Source organism: Varanus komodoensis, unplaced genomic scaffold (genome assembly GCF_004798865.1).
Source record: "Varanus komodoensis strain SLA01 unplaced genomic scaffold, ASM479886v1 scaffold4, whole genome shotgun sequence".
Taxonomy (NCBI): Eukaryota; Metazoa; Chordata; class Lepidosauria; order Squamata; family Varanidae; genus Varanus; species Varanus komodoensis.
Genome location: NW_025335941.1, coordinates 53,047,570 through 53,073,427, shown reverse-complemented (window position 1 = coordinate 53,073,427; position 25,858 = coordinate 53,047,570). Strand labels below are relative to the sequence as shown.

Sequence of the window (25,858 nt, the reverse complement as noted above, 5' to 3'; positions counted from 1 at the left end):
TCCACTCCCCACCCATTTTCCCCCCAGAATTTGCATGCAGACTATTATTACAGGCTGCAGGGGGTAGAGGGACACAACATCTTATGAGATTTGTTGTGTTCAGCACATTGTTACCATCCCTTTTTTTCTTTCAACATACCCAAGATACATGGGGTTATTTGGCCATTTTTATCTTCTCTGAAACGTTAGGTCAGCGTGAGAATCACCAGTTTGGCTCAGGTCACTTGCTTTGCTTAGTAGCTGAGCCAGTGTTAAACCTTGGTCCAAATTCAAAACTCCAGTAGTTTTGCTTGTGTCATTTCATGTCATTCCAGCTCTGCGAATTAGAAGTTTGACTACCTGAATGGAGCTGTGCTGTTTTGACAGTCCTAGAATTCAGTAGTCTGCCATGTTTTCATCCATCTGTGGGCCTTGCTTTACAGATCTGCTGTCCAGCAGTGAAGTTTTATTTGTCTCTGTGCTGTGCACCAGTGGATGGAGAACTCAAGCATTTCATTATTCTATTTCACTCATTCCATGTCATTTTAATAATATAATTCTAGAAGCAAGATAACTACATAATGGAAATCTGGCCCAGTAGCTTCTCTGGATAGTTGTGAAGGATCTATCAAGAGTTTTTCTGTGTTTGTATTACTTTTGTATCTTAGAAGATTGGCTAATGCCATGTTGGTGCTGCCCAGGATGAGATGCTCTTAGCACCTTGCTTTTATTTGCTTTGTCAGCATGAGCTATCAGATTGAGACTAAATAAAATTAGTCAGGATAAGTTCTTGTTCTGAACTGACAGTCTTCCCCCACTGTATTATCAGAAGGGTTTAGGGCCAAGATGAAACGAAGGTCAGTGATTTTTCCTTCAGTCACCGTTAAGTACGGAGGGGAAAACAGCTTCTGTTATTAGTTATTAGAGCATTTGTCTTACTAGTCTAATGTTAGCTTCCAGTTGGATGTCCATCTTTTCTGTAATACTGCTTTTATTTGTGGCTCTAGTTCTCACTGCTACTGATACCAGCTGATTATTCTATGATGATTCCTATTCATCATCTATTTTCAAAGATATTAGTCCAAATGATTTAAAGTCTGTGGCCTTGCTGTTGCCTTTTCCTTCCCACTTCAGACCTGAAGCTCAACTTCATTTCCTGCTGGAACACACAAGGGTTTAAACAAAACAGAAAATGGAAGGAACCTAGATGTCATCTAGTGCAGCTTCTTGTACCGACTTGCAACCCACTATACAAAAAATGTCCATGATAGATTATTAGTGTGCCATAAGGACAGAGTGAAAGTCAGCATATACAGAATTGAAGTACATTCTCAGTTTTAAAAAGCAAATAACATCATAAATTAGTAGGCAAGTCCACATGTGAAAAATTGCTTCCCAGCTCTGTGTGGTGATACATAGATCCTGTTTGAAAAGAAGATGCATTCTCTGATTGCTTTCAATATCACCTATACATTTCACATGTGTAACTATCTCTAGTGCTGAAATTTCATGCATCCCAATGGGCTATAAGGTTCCTCATTGGTCTGACCTCAAATCAGAAATGTTTCTGATTTAACTTTTTGTTTATGTTTCTATACCAAAGCTTGAGGTCCTTTCAGTGATTTTCTGTGTCCAGTGTAATGTTCAGGTGGCTTTTGATTTATAAAATTCTTTGTAGTCTTGTCCTTTGTATACTGCATGTTACCTCCACCATCACTTCTGTACCTACTTGTGGTTCTAACTTAATCTCCCATCTTATGATATGACTCCATGTGTTACTTGTTTACCTTCAAATCTTTATTGTGCCTTCATCATCGTGAGGGCTTTTAGTCCTGCTGTCTTTTAACTTTAGCACTATAAGAATATAAAAAGTTAAACTGGTTCAGATGAAGGTCCATCTAATCCAGCATTCTGTGGCCATTCTAGCGGTTGGAGTCAAGCTTTGCCATAAATTCAAGGCCTCTGCCAATCTTTTTCATTTAAAATAAGAAATGAATAGCTATGCTGTTTAGATTTGCTGTTTAGGGTTATGTCCTCTGTGGAATGAATCAGGACATGTGGTAGCCTTTATTGAAACTGTCATAAAGTATGTTTAGTTGGGGTACAATACAATTTGACAGTTGACTGAATTTTGGGGCTTTGGGTTCATGATAAATAAACCAATCGCTCATTATGCAGTTCAGTGTCACCATATTATCTTTGTGGTAAGATTGGTGCTGCAAAACCATCCTCTTCTACTACATGCAAGTCCAACCTTTGTGTCACATTGGTAATATTTTCTGATTACATAGATACATCAGCCAACCACTATGGGCATGGGGCTATATACTGTAACCGAAATACCTAGATTATCTAAGCATCTGTATATTACTAGTTCATTGTAGAAACAAGCCACAGGGGAACAGCTTTATGGGATCTAAGAAGTCTCAGAGCTAAGGCAAACAGCTCACCCAGATTACCCTCTTTTTAAATGTTCCATATAATGTGTATGGTCTCTGAGTCTGGAAAGAGTTGCTAAACATTCATAAATTATCCCCCCACACTACCACCTTTGACTTGGTTAGTTGTTCTCTCTTCTGTCCTAGCCCTATCTAGCTAGAGTCACAAAGTTGGTCCAATTCCTTCACCTGCCTCTCTCAGTCCTGCATATAATTTCTTAACTGGATCATGGTTTTTTAAGACTTGAGATGTCATACTGCTCCCCAATTCACACTAAGTTTAAGGAAACAGGCTGACCAAGTTTGTTTTTTTTTAAGAATCTATAAAGATACCACAAAGAAAGGTGATAACTGTTCATCTATTTGACTGGGAAAAGAGGACAAGGGGTGGCAGTTCAAATTTGAAAGAGGAAAGTTGTAGAACTACCTTTTTTGAAGCTTTTAAAGAAAAAACTGAATGAACTGAGCGCTTAGCTAAGTCAGATAACCTGCCCAAGGACAAGAAGGTGGGATAGGCAATGCATTGCTGAGTTAGAGCACCAATTCTTTTCCCCAACATTTCTGTTACAAACATTATACTGCATGTCATAGAATCAGTGATTCACTTCCCCTCCCACATTGATGCATGCCATTAATGTGAATAAATCAGATGTTTTCCTTTTAAAGCTTTTGTGCTTGTGCACATCAACTCAAGCAAATAAAAACAGACAAGCATATACATTGCACATTTGTATAACGCAGTGGGATTTGCAGTTAAAGAAACTGAATGCATTTGGTTCCTCAGTAACATTTTTTCTTCCATAGAAATCACAGTGTAGGGTTTTACAGCCAATGAAAGTGGCCTTTAAAGTAAACCCATGCAGAGGCCAACTCTTTGCCCTACTGCTTGAGATCTGAACAGACTTTTTCCCACATTAGTTTGGCTAATGACGTGGAAATGGTGTTACCCTTATTTGCATTAGCTTGTCTTGTTTGCCCTTTAGTTTCAGGTTACCTCCTTTTTGAGCACCCACTTAGTGTACCTTGTCACTGTTCTGGTAGCTCAGGAGCATAACACACATGGGCTGCATTATGTGGAAATACTGATGGTCCTGTGTCAGGACCATAACACATTCAGCAAAACCACATGCTAGAGTCCTCAGACTGTTCTTCTGGTGTGGAACAGCATTTTTAAGCATTCTCCCATGTAGAAAACTTGCTGTATGTACAGAATTAGCACATCAAAAGAGGGTTTGTTATGAATAGTTCAGTGTTTCCTGGATAAAAGAATTGTAATCATCAAAAAAGAGTTGTCAGCATTTCTATCCATTCCAGGTAAAAATCCTGGAAAAAAATGGAATTCCATTTAGCCTTTCTCTTTAACTTTTTGTGGAAACATCTTTTCTTTTATGTAAAACAAACAAACCCTACCCCAAATAAGTCTGAAGATGATGTGATGATCAGATTCCAACGGAGGACCTCTGAAACCTAACATATTCTTCTGTTTTCATGCTACCATGGTTTTAGTAGTTTGCACATGTCTGGAATACAGGAAATAGCTTTCAGTTGGCCTTGAAAATAATGTGTTTCTTTCGAAATAATAAGTTGGCCCGTATTGTGTTGATTTTGATAAAAGAGCTACTAGTAAAGCTTACCTTTTAAAGGGAATATGTTCCTTTCCAATATTCTAGTTTACTAATAAGGACTTACTTGGGAAGCTGAACTGTTTAAAATTCTAATATTCTACCATAGATTGAACGGATACTAGTCATGAAGGATGCTACTGTATCAGTTTAAGTAATGTTCTGCTTGGTTCTGATACTAAAGGATCCTATGATCGTAGCATTCTAATGCTGTGATTTAATTTTTAAAATTGAGGAAATGTTGCTTCTGTGCTTGTCACCTTCCATGTCTTCCCCACAGCCAGTGCATGTTAACCTCAAGGAGCTGATGCACTTTAACACTGAAACGGTTAATTGAACTAGATTAGACTATTGCATATTTGAAGTTGGTTGATGGAAATAATGTGAGAACAGGAACGGTAGACTTGCATGTTAAAAGTTTTGGAATGTATTTCTTTAATTTTTTTCTGGAAGTGCTGTTCCTTTGCACATACTTACCTACTGGCCCAGCAGACTAAGCCCTGTTTATAAAATCATTAAATTGGAACTGATGTGGCACCGAAATGGAGACTTGAAACCCATTTCTCTTCCACTCTGTTTGTTATGTGTCCTGTTGTGAACAGTAAGGCTGTGTGTTCACTCAGGGCTTCAGTGCAAGACTGAGCTCTTCTGTGTTGAATTAACTAGCACACTGTCTGTTAGTGCTTTTAATTCAGATATGTGTGATTATAAGTCTATGTGTGGTGATCTGTGTTTTCCCAGTGTGGCTCAGTCCTTTGCCATACTTCAGAAGCATATGGTGCATGTGCTGAGTTGTGGTGCAATTTTTAGATTGCGTTCAAACTGGTGAAACATGGCTTGGTGGAACTGAATACCAAGCAGTTAGTCTTGTTTTAAAGCAACCCTAAGAAAAAGTACACTTTTTCAAGAAGTAAAAGTCCTGTATGACCAGTTTCAAGGAAGTATGTTGACTGACACAAGCCTGTACACATTGTACAATTGAGAGTAGGTGCAAACCTTTCTGCGAAGTTCATTGTGTGAGTGGCCCATGTATGTGAACATTAGAAACATTTATGGGAATGTATTGTTCCTTCTTATAAACACACCCTCCCCAAATTTTCTTAATTGGTTAAGACCACAGCATTTTTGTGAGTCTCTATTTCCAGAATGTTTTCTAGTTGCATTGAAGGGATGTCACTTGTTCTGTGTTAGTCTGTTCACATGAATTGGAATGCTAATGCAAGCTTTCTTTCAATATAGGTAAACCAGCCCGCTAATGAGCTCATTCAGAATTGGTACCAAACCATAATTTGGTTGTATATAAGCAAGCTTTGTGAAACCTCTTCTTTAATATGTGATTTCCTTTTTCCTTATTTATTTTATAACCCCCAAGAGTCAAAGGTTACTGGGCAGTTCACTTACAACTATAAAATACAGGACAATAAAATAAACTTTAAAAGTTTAAAGCTAACATATAAACCCAAAGTAAAGCATAGCAGCATTGCAAAGATAACAGATTTAAAGCAGAAACTGAAATAGAAACAGAATGAGTCAGAAGGGGTTTCCAGGGCCATCTAGTATGACCTCCACCTCCAGCTGGTTCCTCTCATGACATGCCTACCATGTCTGAGAAAATAGGAAGATATTTCCTTGGTGCCAGAAAGAACACAGCTTAGGTACCAGGTGAGCCTCTTTGGGAGGCTCATTCCATAGTCCCATTTTCAGTAGTCCCCTGCCTTACTCCATTGGTAGGGGCTCCTGGGATAAAAAACCACTGTGGTAGATCTTTGTTTCTGGACAGAAATACACGGGAGCAGACAGTCCTTCAGTTAACCAGGGCCCAAGCCATTTAGGGCTTCGAATGTTAATAGCAGCACTTTGAATCAGTGCTGTTGCTTTAATATGGGATGGACTGGCATCATATGGACTGGCAGCCAGGACAGATAGACATGATATGATTGTGTTAGCCAGTCCTCACTAATAGCCTTGTGCCTCTCTTTCAGGCCAGATGAAGTTTCTGGATCATTCTGAAATACACTTTCACAGATAACACATTGCAATAATCTTAGAAGAAGGGGTTACCAGAACATGAATGACTGTTACTGGGCTTTCCCTGTCCAGGTAAAGAAGGAATTGATAGATCAGCCTAAGCTGATAAAATCTGCTGTCTGCCACTAGGTCCACCTTTGCTTTGAGTGATGATGTTGGGTCCAGGTGCGCCCTTTAGGGCGAGTGCAACTTCCTCCAGAACAATTTCAGTATCACTTCTCTGGTCAGGTGAGCTACCCAACAACAGTGCCTCTGTCTTTCCTGGACTGAGTCTGTTTGTGGGCTCTCTTCCAGTCTATTACCATACTGATTCAGAACTGTCACTGCCTCACCTAGATTTAATGAAAAGGAGAGATAGAACTGGGTGTCACCTGCATATTAATGCCTTCACTTCAAGAGTATACCAAGCATGCTTGTGCATTCTACAGAGTAACCTGGGCTTCAATAGGAGCACTGGATGTACGAGCAGCACAAAAGCACCCCCCCCCCCCAGCCTGGGCTGAGCCTGGGTTTGCTATTTTGTCTGCATGTTCAAGGGAGCATGTAGGGTGTGTTTAGCTTGGAAGAATATAAAGGAGCATTAGGCTTCTCAAAACTAAGTTTGGTTTGATGCAATGAGCGAGTCTAATCACTGCACCTGCTAAGTTTGGGTAACTTTCATAGTAAAAGCAAATTTGCATTATTATTTTTGCTTTCTTGGCTACTGGTGGTTTCTGGACTTCTGAAGTGGTATAGTATGGTGAACAATAAATCTGTATCCCAAAATTAATGAAAATATGGTAGGCTGTTCTGTGCAGGTAATGTTTTATCATTTATATTCAGATGGACGAGTATTCTGAATTCTTTTTAATGCCTCCTTAGAAATGGTAAAACTGAAATGATGGTAAAAAAATAGCTTAATTCCTGTAGAAGTCAGGAGCACCATACTATCCTTGAAATCAGTGGGTCTTAGGGGATCAGATGTGCACTTCAATTGAAATTGAATTTCAGATGTGCTGAACTTCATTTGGGCACCCACGTCATGACTGGTGCTGTTCTATTTCAGAAAAAGTAAAGCTGTTGTGAAGATGATAATGACAACAGTGATGGGATTCTGTAGTTCTTTGAAGTGTTGGGAGATATTTGAGAACTCTTTGCATGTGTGCTTCTCAGAAGTAATTATCTAATCATCCATTTTGCAGTCTTGCTGGTCTGCTTGAAATGCATTCAAACCCTGAAACTTGGGGTCAGTGGGGAATGCAACACCTGCTTCATCATTTTTAGGGTCCATGCTTAGAAGACTATCTAAAAATAATTAGGGCCAACAATCATGTTAGATTTATTTTGGCATAACTTTAAATATTCTAAGTCTGTGGAAACTATGAGTCTTATACAGTTCTGCTTAAAGTAATTTGGGAGATTCCATTCATATTATGTAATTGTATTCCTTAATAAAGTTCCTTTATACTTATTGGTGAGATAAAAAGGGTTGGTTGCTTTATAATCAGTAAAAAGCAAATTAGCAAAAAATGGAAACACAGTCATGATGGTGTGTTTACAAACTTGTTTCCAGAAGGTTAGCCCTCTTGATCTCTTGCAACAAGAACAAGAAAGCACCTTGTGAAGCCTTAAAGAAAAATACACTTATTATGGCATAAGCTTTCATGGACTACAATCTACTTCATCAGATGCATGACATGTACTGAATTGCAAGTGCGTGTAAATGTAGTTGGGAAACAGGTTATATCAATCGAGGTCAGAGGGAAATTAAATGTAGATAATACTGAATGTGATAATCACATTAGTAATAATGGTCAGAAACTCACAACTTAAAAGATTTACATCAGGCATTTGTCAAATTACATTACCACCTGACAATTTGAAAAAAATGATTAACTAGACAACTATTTTTTATTTAATTAGAAAAATGTGAAGCAAAGTGAAAAAGCACAATAAAGATTGCAGCCATCTCCCTGCCTCCCCCCACCCCAGCATGACCGCGATCATGCCCGTCATCACTGGATGCACCTGTCATTCCGGTGCGCTGGGGGAGGAGATGGGCATGATCGCGGGCACACTGTGGGTTGGGGAGATTGGCACAAACATGAGCGTGCTCGGGGGGCGGCCGAGATCACGGTTGCGCTAGTGCAGGAAAGATGGGTGCAATCACGGGTGCGCTGGTGCAGGAAAGATGGGCGCGATCTGGCCATCTCCCTCCCACCCCCAGCACGATCGCAGCCATTGCGGTCGCCACCCAGTGTGGAGTTCGCCACCTGAGTCAAAAAAAATTATGACATTTTTGTTCGCAACCCAATTTGGTCATGAACTGAGGTGTTCGTGAGCCTAGGTACCACTGTACTTCTAGGATAGACACTTTAGTGCACTCCCATATTTCTGAACCATACAGAAATTGTGGAAATATTTTCTTCAAAAATGCCTCAACTGCTGGTTTAACCAGCCTCCCACCTTGATGTTTAAGAAAAGCAAATCAGAGTGTATTGATTTCAGGGGTCCATGAGAGGTGGTCATTAAACCCTAAGTCCTTGGTATCTGAGGTTGTGTTGTTGTTCAATGGGTACATCATCCAATTCGCAGATGTGGGTTTTTCTTATTCCCAAAGACAACTACTTTTGTTTTTGTATAATTTGTTAGCTACTCTTGTGTACAGAACTCACTCAGCTTACTCCTCCCAGTCAGCACTGTAGAGATAGCCACTTCATCCCAATCAGTGCAATAGAGATAATATTATTAGCATATAAAAGATAAGAGAGCTTGACATTTAGAATTGATACTGGGGGGAAATCCAGGCCACTCAGCTCTTAAGCAGCATAGAAATCAACAAGAAAAGGGTTGCCCAGAAGACAACCTGGTAAGCACCTCCTTTAGTTCTGAGAGGAGGCTATTTGTCCCAAGTCTGACCTTGAGAGAGATGTTAGTGTGAAGCATTCATATTGGAAAAAGCCTTTGTGGCAGCTAACTTTTGTCATAGGCATCCCCTTTCTGTTAGATAAAGGCAGAATCAAAATGTGCAAAAGAGACATATCCTGAAGTGTGTGATCCTACCTAATCTTGGAAGCTAAGCATGGTCAGACCTACTTAGAATCTGGATGGAAGATTTGAGTCTTACATTGAGCAGGCAGTTGGATCCGATAACCTTCTAGGCTCCTTCCAACTGTATAATTCTATAATTGTGTGAACTCTTTTCTCCCATCCTTCACTAATGAACAAGAAAACATTGGTCTGATGTAGACTTGCCCTTAACAAATCCAGCCTATTTCTAAGCAGTAATTGAGTTTTCAGTGGCCCAGGACTTTAATCTGTGTAGTAAATACTCAAAATACAGTGGGGAGATAACACTAAACAAACTAACTGGATGAAAAAATGATGATTCAGTGTTTGAACCTTTCTTATGACTTGGCAAAACAGTGCTTACTCCCCAACCCTGAGGAGCTCTCCTATGATGATTTAGGCATATAAAGAATGAGGCATTATCAACTAGGTTTTGCTGTAAACAGGTCACCTGGTAGCATATCCAACGAGGGGGAGGGAGTTGCCAGGTCAGGAATTAATTAAAACATTTATTTTATCTGAGGAATAAATGTAGGACAAGGACAAGAGGAAAGTATCAAGAAATCAATTTTATTAGGGAAGTCTGTAATGGTCCCACTTGTTAAAAAGTAAAGAAAAATAACTGTGCCACTGTGATGATCTAATTGGATTGTCAATAGGGCTAGTATTCCTTTTTCTACCTGGGCCCAGAATCTAAATGAGTCATTTTCTAGGAATGTCAAGCCCAACTCTCTCCATATATGTTGCATATGCTCATTCTTTTTAATTTGTGACACAATAATTTGTTTTACTCTCTTCCAAGATGTAAATAAGAATTAAAAATTTCCCAATTATCCTCACATCTCAGTTTCTTTATTGATTTTCTTTAGGTGGCACACTGTGCATCAGACCAGACTCTTTTTAGGAGTTTGATTAATGTCTTTAGGGGTAGCCATGAAAGGCCTAACTGCATCAACGAATTTGTCAAAGTTTTCCAAGGGATCTTATGAGGTCAGGAGTTGGTCCCGTAGGAGTAACTTTTTAGGGGGCATTAAGAATAAGTTTATTTCCTCCTGGGTTTTCCCATCCCAATGTGCTAGGGCAGTCTTAATTCTCTGATAGAGCAACTGAAGGAAGGGCTGGTCCTGCAGCGATAAGTAGGAGTTGTTGTTATTGTTAACGTATTGTTGTATGTTATTGTTGTGTTAGTGTCAGACAGCAATATAAAGATATACTGTTGTTCCGTACGGCCCGGGAAGCGATTCATCAGTGGGGAAATGAGTGCAGTGCGAATATCCCTGTAGAATGTGCATCTCAACAGGACGTGCTCTGTAGTTTCTATCTGTTCCATACCACAGGGGCAAAGGCACTCTAACCAGGGAATCTTTTTGTACCGTCTCTCCAAAACTGCCAAGGGGAGTACAACAACTGAGTGAAAGAGAATCATAAAGTCTATAACACTCTTACCCCTTGATCCTATATATGTGTATAAATCTGATACAGGATCTCTATCTGTTATATAAATGGATCTTAACAATGGGGATATAGAGAGACTAACCCATCTTATTGACCCTTAAGTCTTTAGAGATTCTAATGGACAGGAAACTTAGTTATTTTGGGGTTAAAACCAATTTATCTCCAGTTTTGTCATTGTTTTGCCAAATTCTGGCATTCATGTCCCTAGCTATTAAAATTAAAGGGTTTGCATAGGTATTGAATAAAAAGGTAAGAACATAATCTGGATCAGACCAGACTGAAGAACTCTCATCCTTTGTATTACATGGGGACAAAACACATTGATCAAAAAGATTTTATATTTGAAGGCCAGAAAATTTGAAGGGTTACAATATTGTTAGTCCTTCCTATATCAACCAATACACCATTTGGGTTGTAGTCAACTGAAATCAAGGTTGCTGAATCATCGCTTGGCCAGTCTCTATTATCTGATTTTATTACTGGTGATGAATATGGCACATACCCAGGGAGAGAGGTAGTCCACATTTCTTGAATGAGGATAATTTGAAACTGAGCACAAAAGTCTTTAAAATTCTCATCAGTTAGCTTAGAGAGCCATCTCACTACATTCCAGGACAAGATCTTAAATCAGTAGGAGATTTTTGGAATGGGGGCGGGGGAGTCAATCCTTTCCTACCTTACTTGATATCTCACCCACAGGTTTAGGGGCTATTTTTCCAACCCATTGAACAGCACTGCCTTCACTTCTATGGCTCCCTTCAGTTATAATGGGCTTATTTCTTACTATATGTCTAGAAGGTGAGAGTAATGAATTAACTTCTGCTACAACACTTTCATTCTGAAAGTAGCTCAACTGTACTAAATCCAAGTCTTTTACAGAAGGGAATTTAGAAATACTTGAAGGTTTTAAGATAGGGTAATTTGGTGAAATCTTTCTAACAAGATTGTACATTTTCAAGATTGTTTCCTAAATTACTTTTGGTCGTCTGTTCCTCTGCTCAAAATAGTTCCTTTTCTAAGATTTTTCCTTCCTCATCTAATGTAAGTTCTCCTCATTCTAGGGGATCACAAAGTGTATGTGTTTACTGATCTCATACTCTAATTGAATCTCTCCATTAATGGTTTCTTCAAAGTAGGTAATTTCATTCGGATTTGACTGTTGTTCTTGCACTGGAAGTCCATCAAAACTTCCCATCAACTCTTGTTCTTTAGGCAAAAGGGTGGCCATGGGTCTAGTCTGAGGGGTCTTCCAAATGAATAACTCTACAGTCTTTGTGAACAGGGTCCAAAGTCTTGCAAAATAGAGCAATAATGTTCTAATCTTCAAAAAAAATCTAATCACCAGACTGATTTTTAAAAGGTTGTCTTTTTTATCATATACCTTCTTTGCTGTCTGCCAGAACCATAATATCACCACAGAGCTTGTATGATCATCATAAACTATATTCAATATTTAATAGAACATCATGGTTAAGTATATGAGGGGTTATGTCAGCACTTAATTGCATAAAGTTAGTTTTACATTCTGGCTGTGGGAACATAACTTTTGGCTTGGGAAAGTTCAAAAAGACTAACTTCTGGCAATTTAAAACCAAATCCCATTTTAGGGTTAATTCCAGTATGCGCTGAGTTTCATTTTGGGTCATTAGCTCTAATCCAGCAGTGAGGGTGTATTACCAAGGATCTTCACTTATATCTTGAAGGTGTGATGCAATGACAGGGACTTTTGGCTCATCAACCCTGGTTAAGGATGGGGCAGATTCTGAGTCCTTAGGGTTAGAAAATTCATCCCATTCGATAGCAATGCCTCTGGTTCCTTACCTTGCTGCAATGAAGATTTTGCTATTATCTTTGAAGAATTATCTAATAGATAAAAGGCTCAAATCCCCCTGGCTCTTACACCCATACTATATCAATAAACTCAGTGGTAAAGGATTCAAAGGTAAATTAAATTGGATTCAATTTGATTAAAATGATCATAAATACAGTGAGCTACTTCAAAAAGGGACAGTTTACCCACTCAAGTCTTCACGGTTCTCTCAATCATGATAAATGGGAAAACACTTAACATAAACATAAATCAAGCACTCTCACACAGTAACATCCACATGATCACACTCTTTAACACACTCTCCCATAAACATAAGGGCAAAAAAGTGCCTATATTCCAGAAAATAACATTCTGTCAGGTAGGGGTCCAGAGTGGCTCTGACAGATGAAGAGTCAGGTGTGAGAACGCAAGAGGGCAATTCAGCTTCAGTCCCTTTCCTGGTAATCCAAACATGGATTGTCTTTTGGCTGTTGCTGTACTGTAAGCCATTTGTATTCAGTTTCTGTTCACCCTGATCCCAAGAAATAGCTTTGGAGAATAGACACTTTCTGTAATATATGCAATTAGATATACTTCTTCAGATTTTTTTTTCATCTTAGGGATTTCATTTATCAAAACTATTCAATTGTCTAAACAATTATTTCAGTATTTTCAGCTGCAGTGCTTTGTATTCTAGAAAATGAGATTCATTTCCAAATAAAGAACTGTTTGTTGTGAAAAATCAATGGAAATTGGTTACCCTTACAGCAAGGATTTAGGAAATGAGATTTCTGAGCAGATACGGGAAAAACAGTTAATGTCATGCCTGTGTTAGACTTAAAGAGAAATTCAGTATAGAAATATAATAGAATTGGTAAGTTAGAACCATCAAACCCGTATAGGTTATAGAAACATAGAACATAGAAACAGAGCGAGTCAGGAGGAGCCTCCCAGGCCATCTAGTCTGACTCCCAGCTCCAGCCGGCTCTGCTCATGACAGGAATTGGGGTGATATATATTCTGAGGCTAGAAATGTCAGCAGTGTTGACTTCTGTCCCCTCTTGTCAAATATATAAAAAGCATAATTGATGCATGAAATTGCATCTTTTAATTACCAGGGTGTGTCTTGGAAACAAATTTCACTAGAATGTCATATTTTGTAGTGTAATACATAGTGTCATCTTTAAAATTGGGGTGGGGGGACCCAGCAAAATCTACTTTCTTAGACTTGCCCTCTACTTTCTTGGACTTGTGGAGAACATCCCAACATCAAGTTGGGTTCTTGGTGGGGCTGAGATGACTTTTTCACCAGATTGCTCCCTAGCATTAGCCCATCGCAGTGTCTTCCACTGCCTAATACTTGCTGATTGGCTGGCTATTCTTTCCTAAAGCATGGAGATTTGAATTTGAAAAATATTTTACTCTGACCTTTGTGCAAATTCACGTTACTGTAATACACACACACACACACACACACAAACACACACACACAAGAAGTCAGAACTATACCACATGAGAATTAAATTTCAAGTGTAGGCAAGGGGAATGTTGGTTGATGTTTTGTTCTTTTGCTATTTTAAGGATTGAGCATCTCGAGGCAAACCGTAAAGTTTTTTAGACATACAAACTTAAAACACAAATGCACATGTGCACATAACCTAAATAGCTGTAAGAAAGCAATTGGATAGCTTTCAAAAACCTAACCTCATTTTTATAGTAGCTTCTCCAAGAGGCTGACAGGTCGTTTTGGCTCACTTTGCAATATCCAGAATTAGAAGTTTGTACTACCAATGGGTGTTAAGCTTTATTTTCCCAAGGGCCATTAGAAAAGTTTGACTTTTTAAAAAGTAATTAAATGGTTTTACTTCTAAGTCAGTGTTTTAGACTTTAGAAACATATGGAACAGTATGTATTTTTAATACTTGGACCAAATTCTGCACCCCCCCCCCCAAAAAAAAACCTTCTGATTGATGAAATAGAAACTTAGGAGTGGTAGCTTATAAGCTGTTCTCCCCCACAACCCCGGCTTGAAAATAGTGAACTTTCTATGCATTTAGAATGTGAGTATTAGTAATTTGTAAGTTACTTTTATCCCTGCTTTTTCTATCTTCATTTTTTAAAGTATGTGTTAGTATCTATGTTATTGTTTATGTTATTTATTTATTTATTTATTTATTTATTTATAGCATTTCTATGCCACCCCCATCGCAACAAAGCCTCGGGGTGGTTCACAAAGGATACATAAATACATAAATAATAACAATGTAACAATTTTAAAAATTGTTTAAAAACCCCCGGTGCATTCTCGGCTAAAAATTTTAAAATCCTATTAATCCAAATAATTTAACAATTAAAATAAGTTTTAAATAAAAAGGTCTTAGCCTGGCGCCAAAAAACAAATAACGACGGCACCAGGCGGACCTCTCTGGGGAGCGCATTCCATAGATGGGGCGCCACCGCAGAGAAAGCCCTCCTCCGGGTACTCACCCTCCTAATATCATTCACAGAGGGTTCCCGGAGAAGGGCATCTGTTGCTGATCTCAAGGGGTGGGAAGGCATATATGGGCACAAGTGTTCCTTTAGATATTCCAGGTCCCAAGCCATTTAGGGCTTTATAGGTCATAACCAACACCTTGAATTGGGCCCGGACTTCAATCGGGAGCCAGTGGAGCTGACGGAGAACTAGGGTTATATGAGAACAACGCCCAGTCCCCATCAGCAACCTGGCAGCTCTATTCTGCACCAATTAAAGTATCCGGACCGTCTTCAAGGGTAGCCCCACGTAGAGCGTGTTACAGAAATCTAATCAGGAAGTTACCAGCGTGTGTGTCACTGTCGCCAGGCAATCGTTCTCCAGGAAGGGACGCAGCTGATGTATCAGCCGAAGCTGAAGGAAGGCGCTCCCCACCACCGCCGTCACCTGAGCTTCTAGAGACAGCTCATGGATTCCAGTATCTTCATGGAATTTACTGAATTTGTGGATTTAGATATGCTGCATTAGTTTGGTAGATGTAGTATAGACTAAGGAGGAAGATGTAGTCTACAGGGGAGGGGAAAGAGTGTAGTATTTGGGAAGGGTTTGAAGAGGAGAAAACTACTGTAGTGCCTGTTAAACTGCCAGACTATGCCCATTTATAACACTTTCTGCTGTTATGCCAGGCAACTTCCTTTATAACTAGTAGAGCATCCTATGGTAGTTTGCCTGGACCTAGCAAGTCTTTAGCAGTGGATTAGCAGGACTTTTCCCATTTTAAATTCTTAAGCCTCAAAGGCCCCCCTCTTCTTCAGACCTCTGTGCTCTGTTGTACAGTTGGACGGACACATAGTGATGAATGCTAGGCTATTTTTTACTTAAACTGGTCTCTTGATTCATATTGTGTCTTGTCACCTGGTACAGCAGCAGCAAGTCAAAATATGTATTTCTCACTCATAGAAGCTCATACCCATCTGCTCTCAACTAAAACTCCTGTCACCATTTTTAATTAGTTCTGTTCTTCACTATGGTCTCTGCAGCACACTCTGCACATCTGTGCCTGTTCCGAACCTCAACTTGGGAAACTTTAATTGATGAGGAACTTTTCATGAGAACCCGCACTATTCCAGTGCACAAGTCCTACTGGATTCCCACCTAATTCCTCCAGTCTCTCTTTGATTACTGTAATAGTTGCCTTGTGAGGGAAGTTTCTGGTCTTGCGCTACATTGTGCTTAATTGAGATTCTTACCTTTTTCTTCTCTATGCTTCTCCTTTGGATTAGTGTTTTCATTTTCATGTTTTAATGCGGGGAGCATTCTGTTATTCACATGCCCATTTGGGGGCCTGCGTTCCTGAAGTGTGTCATTTATGTTGGGAAACAAAGCAAGACTCATAATGTAAGTATCAAAATGGTGCCCAGTAACTCTTGTCCCTTCTGCACGTATGATAATGAACTCTTCAGTCCAAAGATCACCCTGGTAATTGGCAGCCCTTCAATTGACAGCAGTGCAAGACAAGATTTCGGTTATCTTAACCTTATGGTCTGTCCTGACCATCTAGGTGTGGAGCTTTGGATAAGGAGGGAAAGATGTTGGAGCTGTTTCCAAGGTACACAATACCCTGGCAGACTCTGTCTCCTTCTCTCACCCCCTCCTTTGAACACCCTTTGTACCCGTTCTCCAGGATTACTGTTATGACTTTGGAGACAGAGCAAGCACAGTTCTTTCTATACTGAGTGCAAGGGTAGCAAACAGGGTTGTGAGCACTGATCCCCATATCTGCGGTCAGAGCTTTTTTATGCTCCTGAATCTGGGAACCCAAGGAACCCTGTAGTTCGCTACTGGGGCCCACAAGATCACTCTTCCGGAGTTATTTCTGGGCCAACTTTTGCTTTTTGGTCTTATGACTATTGTGGCAGACAGATAAAACTATTTGTTTTCAACAACTCTTCACATTGTGCATCTTCTCTTTCTATTCCTTGGAGCATTTTTAGCTTAGTCTAAGTCAAAGAGTAGATGGAAGTTCAATATAGAGAAGACATGAATGCTTGCCTGATCATGACATCATAACTAGGCCAAGGGCCCTTTGGCTACTGTCCTAGCATGCCTCAACTCACTTAAGGGTGGCCAGCTATCATTTTAGTACTAGTAATTTGTGAACTGAGCACTTTCATTTGCAAAATGCCTTACAGTTTTTGTGCAATCATCTACAGACAACTCCTCTTAAGATCAGTGTTCTTTCTAGTTTTCAGAAAGATAACTGAAACTCAAATAGGGCCTCAGTGACTTTACAGCATAAATGAATCTAAAATTTAAAATTTTCTCAAGCCAAAGCCTGATACACTCTTAACTGTGTTCATGCCTTGCATCTTTCAGAAGCCTCATTCATCCAAAAATATCATTCCTTTTAACTGTACAAGCTTCAGGGGCAATTGATGCAGATAGACCTTTTGGCATTTTGCTGCATTATGTGGAGTAGTTTCATTTTCTAACAGTAAATTTATGTATCCATTGCCTGCAGAAACCATTTAATTTCAGTTGCAAAACTGAACCGTTGACTATCTCTCAAGAACCTGTTGATTTTGCAATCTCACTTGAGGATTATTCACCCTGACTTTCTGCCCGCCAATTACATAAAATTTATTGGAATGTGTACATGTGGCTATTATGATTATGCAAAGACAGCTTTAAGACATAGTATCAAGTTATGGAAAAAGAAATATGCATGTATATGAAACATGTAAAAGTTTGGATATAATGTGATGCAAAGCTGAAATGAAATAAGAGCATAGAAGAAGTTGTGCTGGATGAGGCCAAAGGCCTATTTGGTTCAGCATTCAGTTCCTACAGTTGTAAGTGGGATAGATACTTATGGGAACCCTACGCACAGAACGCTGCAGCATCCTACTAGGCATGTTTCCCAGCATGGAGTATTGTGCAATCTGCAGGTATATTGGGAGTAAGTGCAAAATGTATGAGACTGAACAATCATTTTTGTTTAACATAGTGCCTGTGTGGCCATAAACTTGCTTGTCCTTCAGTGCTGATTATGAATTACAAGTACTGTGTGGATTCATGACTGTAAATTTCTTGGTCGGCAGGAACTGGTTCTTCGCAGTCAGCTTCCCAGTATGGAACAAGATGGCTCTCAGAATCCAGTATCATCTCCTGGAATGTCTCAAGAACTGAGAACAATGACTACAAATAGTTCAGACCCTTTTCTTAACAGGTTAGTAGGGATAGTTACTAGTGGCTTTGTTTTGCCAGAGATGATGATTTTCAGAGTCTGTTTGGTGCATGTAACAGTTTGTTTTGAAGATCTGTCTGTTCTAAGAACAAGCTGTATACGGCTCTTGCCTTAAATGGCAAGTCCAGATTTCTTTCTTTCTTTTTTTTAAAGCTGAGGATTAAAAGCTGTCTCCTGTGGGAGGAAGTCAACTGTTCAGACTTGTAGGAAGGGTTAGTCTTCAAAGTCATAACATGTTTGCCCAGGCACAAGTCAATTGATGCACGGCCATTTAGAATTACTGACTCGGAAAAGCTTTTCAAAAGCTAGCAATGAAGTTTACTGTGGGGCTCTATTTAAGGAGTTTCTGCAGCATTCCTGGTTCTATTTTTATCCTCTGTAGCATTGACACAGGAAACAGTGATAAGATTTTACATATCATATTACAAGGCTTATACACAAGCCTTTTCGGGCATTCACTTCTGTGGCCTGTGGATTCTTTTTAATAATGCTATTAATCTAGTTTTGATTTTTTTATAAAAGTTTCTAGACCACATTGTTGTACAGATAAGCTTGAAACAGGAAATCTCTATACTCAAGCATCATCTAAAACCTATTGATAGACTTGTAAAGTTCTCTGATTTTTTCTTAAGTCAAGTATATAACATTATGGGTTAAGTTTCAACTTTTCCAACTATATACCTCAGTCATAAATACCATGCAGCTTCACTGTATATAACTATTCAGTATTTTTGAGGAGAGAATGTTTTCAAGGATAAACAGACTGTAAGCATCCTATGAAGTTCCCATTTCTGATCTATTCTTCACTTAGTTTTTGATTAAGGGTTTCTTTCCCAGAATGAGTTTAATAACTAAATTCTAAATCCACTTCTGATGGCCCAGCTTCATTTCCAACCCAAAAATTATAGGAAAGGAAGATGCTTTTTCTCTTCTATCCATTTCCAGGGAAGTCTATTATAACAGATGGAATTGCATTTATTCTGTTCCACAATTCTGATACCTTTTTGATGGTCCGGTGGATCTCTGTAGTGTTATGCACTTCTCTTTCAGGGTTTTATGAACACAGCCAAAGAAACTTTGTCCATCTTCATGTTTTAGATTGCATAACTTTATGGTGGGAACAGAATTCACCTTTCCTTGGTACAACCTAATGCATTAGATAATGAGGTCTGCAGTGTTTCTTCAAAAAATGTTTTAAAAACTTTTTTTTCCTTATAGTGGAACTTACCACTCAAGAGATGAGAGCACAGATAGCGGCCTCAGCATGAGCAGTTACAGTGTCCCCAGAACTCCAGACGATTTCCTCAACAGTGTTGATGAAATGGATACAGGTTTGTTTCATTTCCTTCGCATTGAACTCTTATTGGATGCCTCTCATAGTCTGGCTAACTATTAATGAAGAGGAGGAGTAATGCCAAGATTATTTCATGCTGTTGCCCCAGCTCTTTCCCAGAGGCAAGAATATATTTGTTTTAAGTTTCAGGAAGGTAAATTTCAGTTGAACATTAGAAGCATGTGTCTAATGGCAAGTAGAAAGGTACTCCCTTCCAATTCATCATTAGCAATGTTGGACTAGTTCAATGGGCAACACTCTGCCCTGCCTTGCATCCAAAATGCCCTACTAAACCCCTCCCAACTCTGTCTTTGTGAAATCATCTCTTTTTATCCTTTTCTGGGCTGTATAATGTTTGCTGTCACCGTCCCCACCCCAAGTGTGGAATTTTTTATCTGACTGCTTTGGTGTGAATTCTTATGACTTTTCAACCTTGGTAAAATGCATTTATAGCCTGATCTGAAAATATAAGTTCTTCTTTGTGGTCTCTATGCATCACGCATACAGGCTCTATGCCTGTGTGGAGCCTGTTGCCAAGATGATTCTACAGCTAAATACCAAATTGCAGCTGTAATAAACAGGAAAAACAAGGTTATTTAATTTATTTAAAACATTTTTATCTGTCTCTTTAATAGAAAACGCTTCTTAGCAGTTTACAACAATACAGTATAATTTGCCTTCAAATTTATAAGTTTATACAGAGCACTAAAAGAAAAGGGAGGGAGGGAGGGAGGATGAACAAATGCAACATGGGCACTGGTTTTTAATTAAAGACAACTAAGATAGGTCTGCTGACACAGGCTGATTGCACCTCTAAAACATGATCTTCATCTTGGCCTTCCCTCCTTCCCTGGAGAATTGGCTTGGATGGTCTCTGTAATAGGCCGAGTCCAGCAAGGCAACTGCAAACATAGCAGAAATGGCATTTGTCTTGCTGTCCACTGCTGCCTTCAGAGGCACTTGGCTCTGGTGGCCTCTGTCCATGGTTTTGCAAGCACGTGATTTGCAAGTGGTATTCCAGTTGTAGGAGTTCCAGTTAACGGGAGTAGAGTGTAGAAAATATGGTATACATTAAATACATTAAAAGCTACCTGTGCATTTTGTTTTTAAAATTGTATTTTTATTTTAAAATATCGTTATACCACCCTTCATTAAAATGTATATCAGCTATTTACAGGGTTGCTGAGGGTGATAGGAAGTTTTGATTGGTAAAGTGATGGGTTCTATTATTCAATATGATGATTGGCTACGGGAGCTCCCACTATTGCTGTGAGGAATGCCTGTATTCTGCACACTTGTGCTTCATGGGTGCTTAACCTGTAGCATGATGCCACACCTAGCACGGGCAGTAATGATTTGGGGTATTCTTGGACAGGAACAGGAAGCTCTGTGGCCTGGCTGTAGTATAGTTGCACCTATATGCTCACTTCTTAGTACTTGGTAGATTACTGAGGCAGTGGGGATAGTAAGGCATAGGTCGAACAAGCAACGTGATACCTTTTGTATGTTTTAGATGGGAACTCACATAAACTGAGTTGCTAAGGTTAATGTGAAATATAGTCAAAACTTGTGGCATGCCCCAGGTTGTCATTGTGGTATAGTGCTGGGCTTGGACTCAGGAGAACCGAGTGCTAGTTATTACTCAGCCATGAAGTCCACTGCTGACTATGGGCCAGTCACTGCCTCTCAACCTAACCTACCTCACAAGATTGTTGTTCGGACAAAATAGGAAGAGAACCATGTAAACCACCATGGGTTCTTTGCAAGAAGAAAAAGGGAGGAATATAAATGCAATGTGATGCGTGCATGTACCGTGTCCATATTTTCATCTTGTGGCACATTTGCCAAAAATGTTGACCACAACTGTGGTACTGCTGAAGGCCACGTATATGAAAAACCACAGAAGGGTACAAAGGTTAATGAAGAGAATGATCAGGCAAAACTGGCTTGGGAAACATGATATATTCCACTCATTGGCTAGTATGGGACCAGCTCCTCAGTATATCTAGATAACATGCTATGTGGTGCTTTTGATATATTTAACATTCTTGCTTTTACATTCATATTGTATCTAGGTGACAGTATCAACCAAAGCAATATCCCCTCCCATCAGAACCGTTTTCCAGACTACCTTGAAGCCATTCCAGGGACTAATGTGGACCTTGGAACGCTGGAAGGAGATGCGATGAATATAGAAGGAGAGGAACTGATGCCAAGCCTACAAGAAGCTTTGAGTTCCGATATCCTTAATGACATGGAATCCGTATTGGCAGCCACCAAGCTAGATAAAGAAAGCTTTCTTACCTGGTTATAGGGGCCTCAGGGAGATGGAGTTTGAAATCTTTGAAGGATCTAAGGAGATAAGACACATACCTGATGTTGAGAACAAGCCTGTGCGGCAAAGGCTTCTTGGCTTATGATCAGAGAGGAACAAAAGTAAATGAACAAAATACTCCAGATTCTTTTCATCTATGTTTTGTTCTTCCTTGTCCAATCGCTGCTGTTATACTGCTGACCTCTTTCACAGTTGACTCTGAAGAATTAGATGATTTGTTTTATTATCTTTTTTTTAATTTTTGCTGTTGCAACTACTGTTCACCAGGGTGGTAATGGAGAAGGAGAGGATGGGGAAGTGGCAAGAAAGATAGCCCAGTCTTAGTTTTGGATGATGACTGCCATTCCTTTTGATCCTGCTACCTGTCTCATATTCTTTCATCTACTAATATGGATTTTGAAGAGTTTAACTCTGCACGTTCCCACTTGTAGCTGACTGCTTGTTGTTTGCTCTGTTGCCCATGGCAAGCAGCAAAAAACACATACTGGTCTAGCAAGCCAAAACTAATACATCTGAGGCAAAAAAGTCAGTACTGATTTGGAGATAAGTATCGAAAGGAGGCTGGAAACCTTTTATTGTTGGGCACAATCTACCAGACACCATGGCTGCTTGATCAACATGGAAATAAATGAAAAACACTAGGCAGTGATGTCTGTTGGGTTCTGTCCATTGTTAGCTGCTGGCTAGTTCTCTCAATTATCTTGTTGACATTTAATGGCACCATAAAGTAGTCCTTTTACATAAAACACATTATGAGTCTTGATCATTGCCTCTTATTCTAGCTTTTCTTTTCAAATTTTAGATTTTTTTATTATAGCAGTAGTTTAGGAATTTAACTGTTTTTGGTTTTGTCTTTTTTGTTTTTGTATTTTTAAATAGTGAAATCTAAATTTCCTGATTTCAACTAGTCTTATTTAAGTCTGAGATGGTTGACTTTTTTATACCTAACTAGTGTAGCCAGTGAATAGCTATAGTTCTATATTTTGCTTGTAACTTTTAAAAAGATAGCTTTGAATGTATTCATTAGACTAAAGGATTGCCGGCTTATCTTTCACACCTGTGCCAGAATTGGAAGCAAAGATTCTCTTAGGGCAAACTTTACAATGTGTAACTCTTACTGAACCCTATTCCTAAATGCACCTATATGAACACTAATCTCACTTTTTTTCAAAAGAACTGCATCCACCTAAAGCGTTTTTAGGATTGTCACTTAAAGGTGGTCAAAAGCCATATGGCTTTTATGATGTTTTAAATGGAGCGAACAATACATTATGAGTCTTCATCAAGGGACAGCTCCTGGGGAAGCTTTTAAATTTTGATGAAACTGATAGCTTGAAATTCTGCAGTCCCTGATGGATGAAAATGGAAGCTTTCCTATTGTTAGTTTTCTGGTATTCGTCTGCACTGTCATCTGAGTTTACAATGCTAGTAATGCAAACACTAAAGCTACAGTGCATCAGAATCACTAACAAAGAAGCCCATGGTGCATATAGAAGACTGTAAAGATATGTGTTAGATGGTGACACGAGCAAGTGGTAGTGCATTTTAGTTGTAGAGATTAGTTCTGCAGTTGAGGAGTAAGTACATCTCGATACCATTATTTTTAACAGGAAATGAATTATGTTTTTTTCCAAAGAGTATTTTTTAAGTGAACAAAATGAGCATGAATCAATGTTTCAGTATAAGCTATGACTTTTTATTACTATTATTCTTTAAATACATTGGCACCAGTAAGTACCTTAAGAATCTGTCAACATTCCCATTAATTTGTTGTCCTTATTTTCAAGGGTTTGTAATATGGCCTTCAAACAACTTTTCAGGTTGAAACATGGTATGTTCAGCCTAGGAAAGATTTTTTTTAAAAAATGTTGAAGTTATTTGGCCATTTCTACTTGATGTAGAAAGTGAAATTAACAGATAAGACCCAGAGCTTTGCCTGTGCCATTAAGCCACAGCCAAATACAAGGATGGACAGCTTGTGGCCATCCAGATATTTTGGCCTACAGCTCCCATCAGATCACACTCCTGCTGAGTATTCTCTGTTCTTTGTCTTCCCACCCTTTTCCCAGAACTGACACTAAGTATGAATAGACTTGATAAGTCATACAAACGGGTGCAACAACACCTGCCAGTTGTGCAGTACATACAGTTATTAAATAAATACATATCTATAAATGAAGTAAGGTGAGAGATTTGAAGTTCCTGCATTTTGGTTTACCCATTTCTGTTTGATACTGGAGGACCATTTGTACCTATTTGAACATCAGGTAGGAACTGCTGAATTCCTATTCTGGGTATTGCATGGAGGTGCATAGAAACATTGTTTGTTTTTCTTGGTTTTTGCTTCAAAGTTGGAACCTATTTTAGGTTTTGCCTTGATGTACATAAACTACACAGCTTATACAATATTCAAGCAGCACTGCTCGAGAGGTACTGACATTAAACTGGGAATTCTTGAATTTCTCTTAACACGAAGCTGTTTATGCAGTACTTAATTCGAGTTACTTTTTAAGCCTCTTCACTTGATGGAAATGTGCCTTAGAGTTTACTTGTACTGTTGGCAAAAGAAAAACAAACCAGGCTGATTGGAAGTTTTTGTTCAGATCTATCACTTGACAAAGTGGCTTAATGTTTTTTCTATTGAAACGTAAAAAAGCAAAGTGTTATGGGTAGTATTTTATATTGATTGGTGTATATATTTAAACAGATTACAGTCCTAACTTTATAGTTTCTAGGGTTTTTTTTAAGTTTAGTGTGTTCAGGATGCAATTGAAACTTATGAATTCTTGTGTATGTCTGGAAGCATAACTGCTTTGGAATATGTACCATTTCTATAAATTGTATGGATCAAAAATTGTACCAATCAGTGTTGGAACTCAAGCAATGCAAGAGATGGAGAGACAATTTGAGTGATTAAAGGTAACCTAGCTTTTGCACATCTGGAAAATCCATATTAAAACAACTTCACTAGCAATCATGGGATGTTTTTGTACCACAGGCAGGTGTGTATGTCTGTCAGAAGTGACACTTTTTCCCTTTAGCTGAAAAGCCTCCATATTTTAAAATGTTTTCTATTAGAGAACTCCGAAACACAACTTTTTCAAATATATATATTGTTATGAATGTTATATTTTCTTTAGATGTAAGAGCATGCCTCTGTTAGGTACCATAATAAAATTCTGTTACATTATTTTCTTATGTAATACATTTTTCCATTGCTTTTTTGTTTTACATGATATAAATATATACTTTGCGCTTATGATGTCTTGCTTGGTTTTTAACATTAAATAGATCCTAATATTTGCATGTGCACTCTGCCACATTTGCTTTGGCTGGAAGAGAGGAAAGCAGGCACACACATGTCCCTTTAACTAAGAATCCAGCAAAAGTAAAATACAGTTTGATTCAAGTCTCTGTGTTAATGTGCTCTTAAGTGTCAATTCGGCATCCAATGAAGGCAGTCTTTTATCTGAGGTGTGGAGAAGTGCATTGCTATGTACATGGTACAACTAATTCAGATGTTTGAGAATGTGTTCTCTTCCACTACATGTTTGCCATATATTTATTTACCATATCAATTCACGTATATCTTGCACTCACTCCAAGTATATGTCAAGCTACTGGCAAAGTCAACAAGACCATTTTCAGCCTGTTTAAGATTGCAGAATCCTTGAGCAATGCTTACTGAAACTTTTAAGGGTGCCATTCTAAGGAAATTTAAACAGAAGAAAGATTTACAGCTCTTAGTAGGTCCCAGCCTGTTGTGCTGGTTTGGGTGATAATAATTGTACATATTTCCTATCTTATTTACCAATTCTCACAGCTGGTACAGAACATTAGTGGGCCAACTCTCAAAGCCAGCTCATAATTTATCTCATTACAGCAGCTTGGACCCTGTAAGTTACTTGACTATATTGTCAATACAGCATCCATTACCATTCCTGTCACCTTCTTTAAGATCGGTGAAGGATGTTTTTAACACTACTATCATCATTGCCACCATCAAGACTTGTGATTGATGCCTCCATTTGATTGTGGAAAAAGAAAACTCTCATGAATTGGCTGCTCCTAGAGGTCACCAGAATCAATT

At 38.8% G+C, this 25,858-nt stretch overlaps 1 protein-coding gene across 8 annotated transcripts in view; it reads left to right on the top strand.

Moving 5' to 3' along the window:
* YAP1 (Yes1 associated transcriptional regulator) overlaps positions 1–25,027 on the top strand; it is a 108,083-nt gene extending 83,056 nt beyond the window's left edge. For all 8 annotated transcript variants that reach the window (XM_044441535.1, XM_044441533.1, XM_044441531.1 and 5 more), the window contains 3 exons: positions 17,955–18,082; positions 19,319–19,431; positions 21,509–25,027. In XM_044441535.1, coding sequence (XP_044297470.1) covers positions 17,955–18,082; positions 19,319–19,431; positions 21,509–21,747 — 480 coding nt within the window. In that variant the 3' untranslated portion in view covers positions 21,748–25,027. The remainder of the gene's footprint in view (positions 1–17,954; positions 18,083–19,318; positions 19,432–21,508) is intronic.
* Positions 25,028–25,858: the final 831 nt, after the last annotated feature.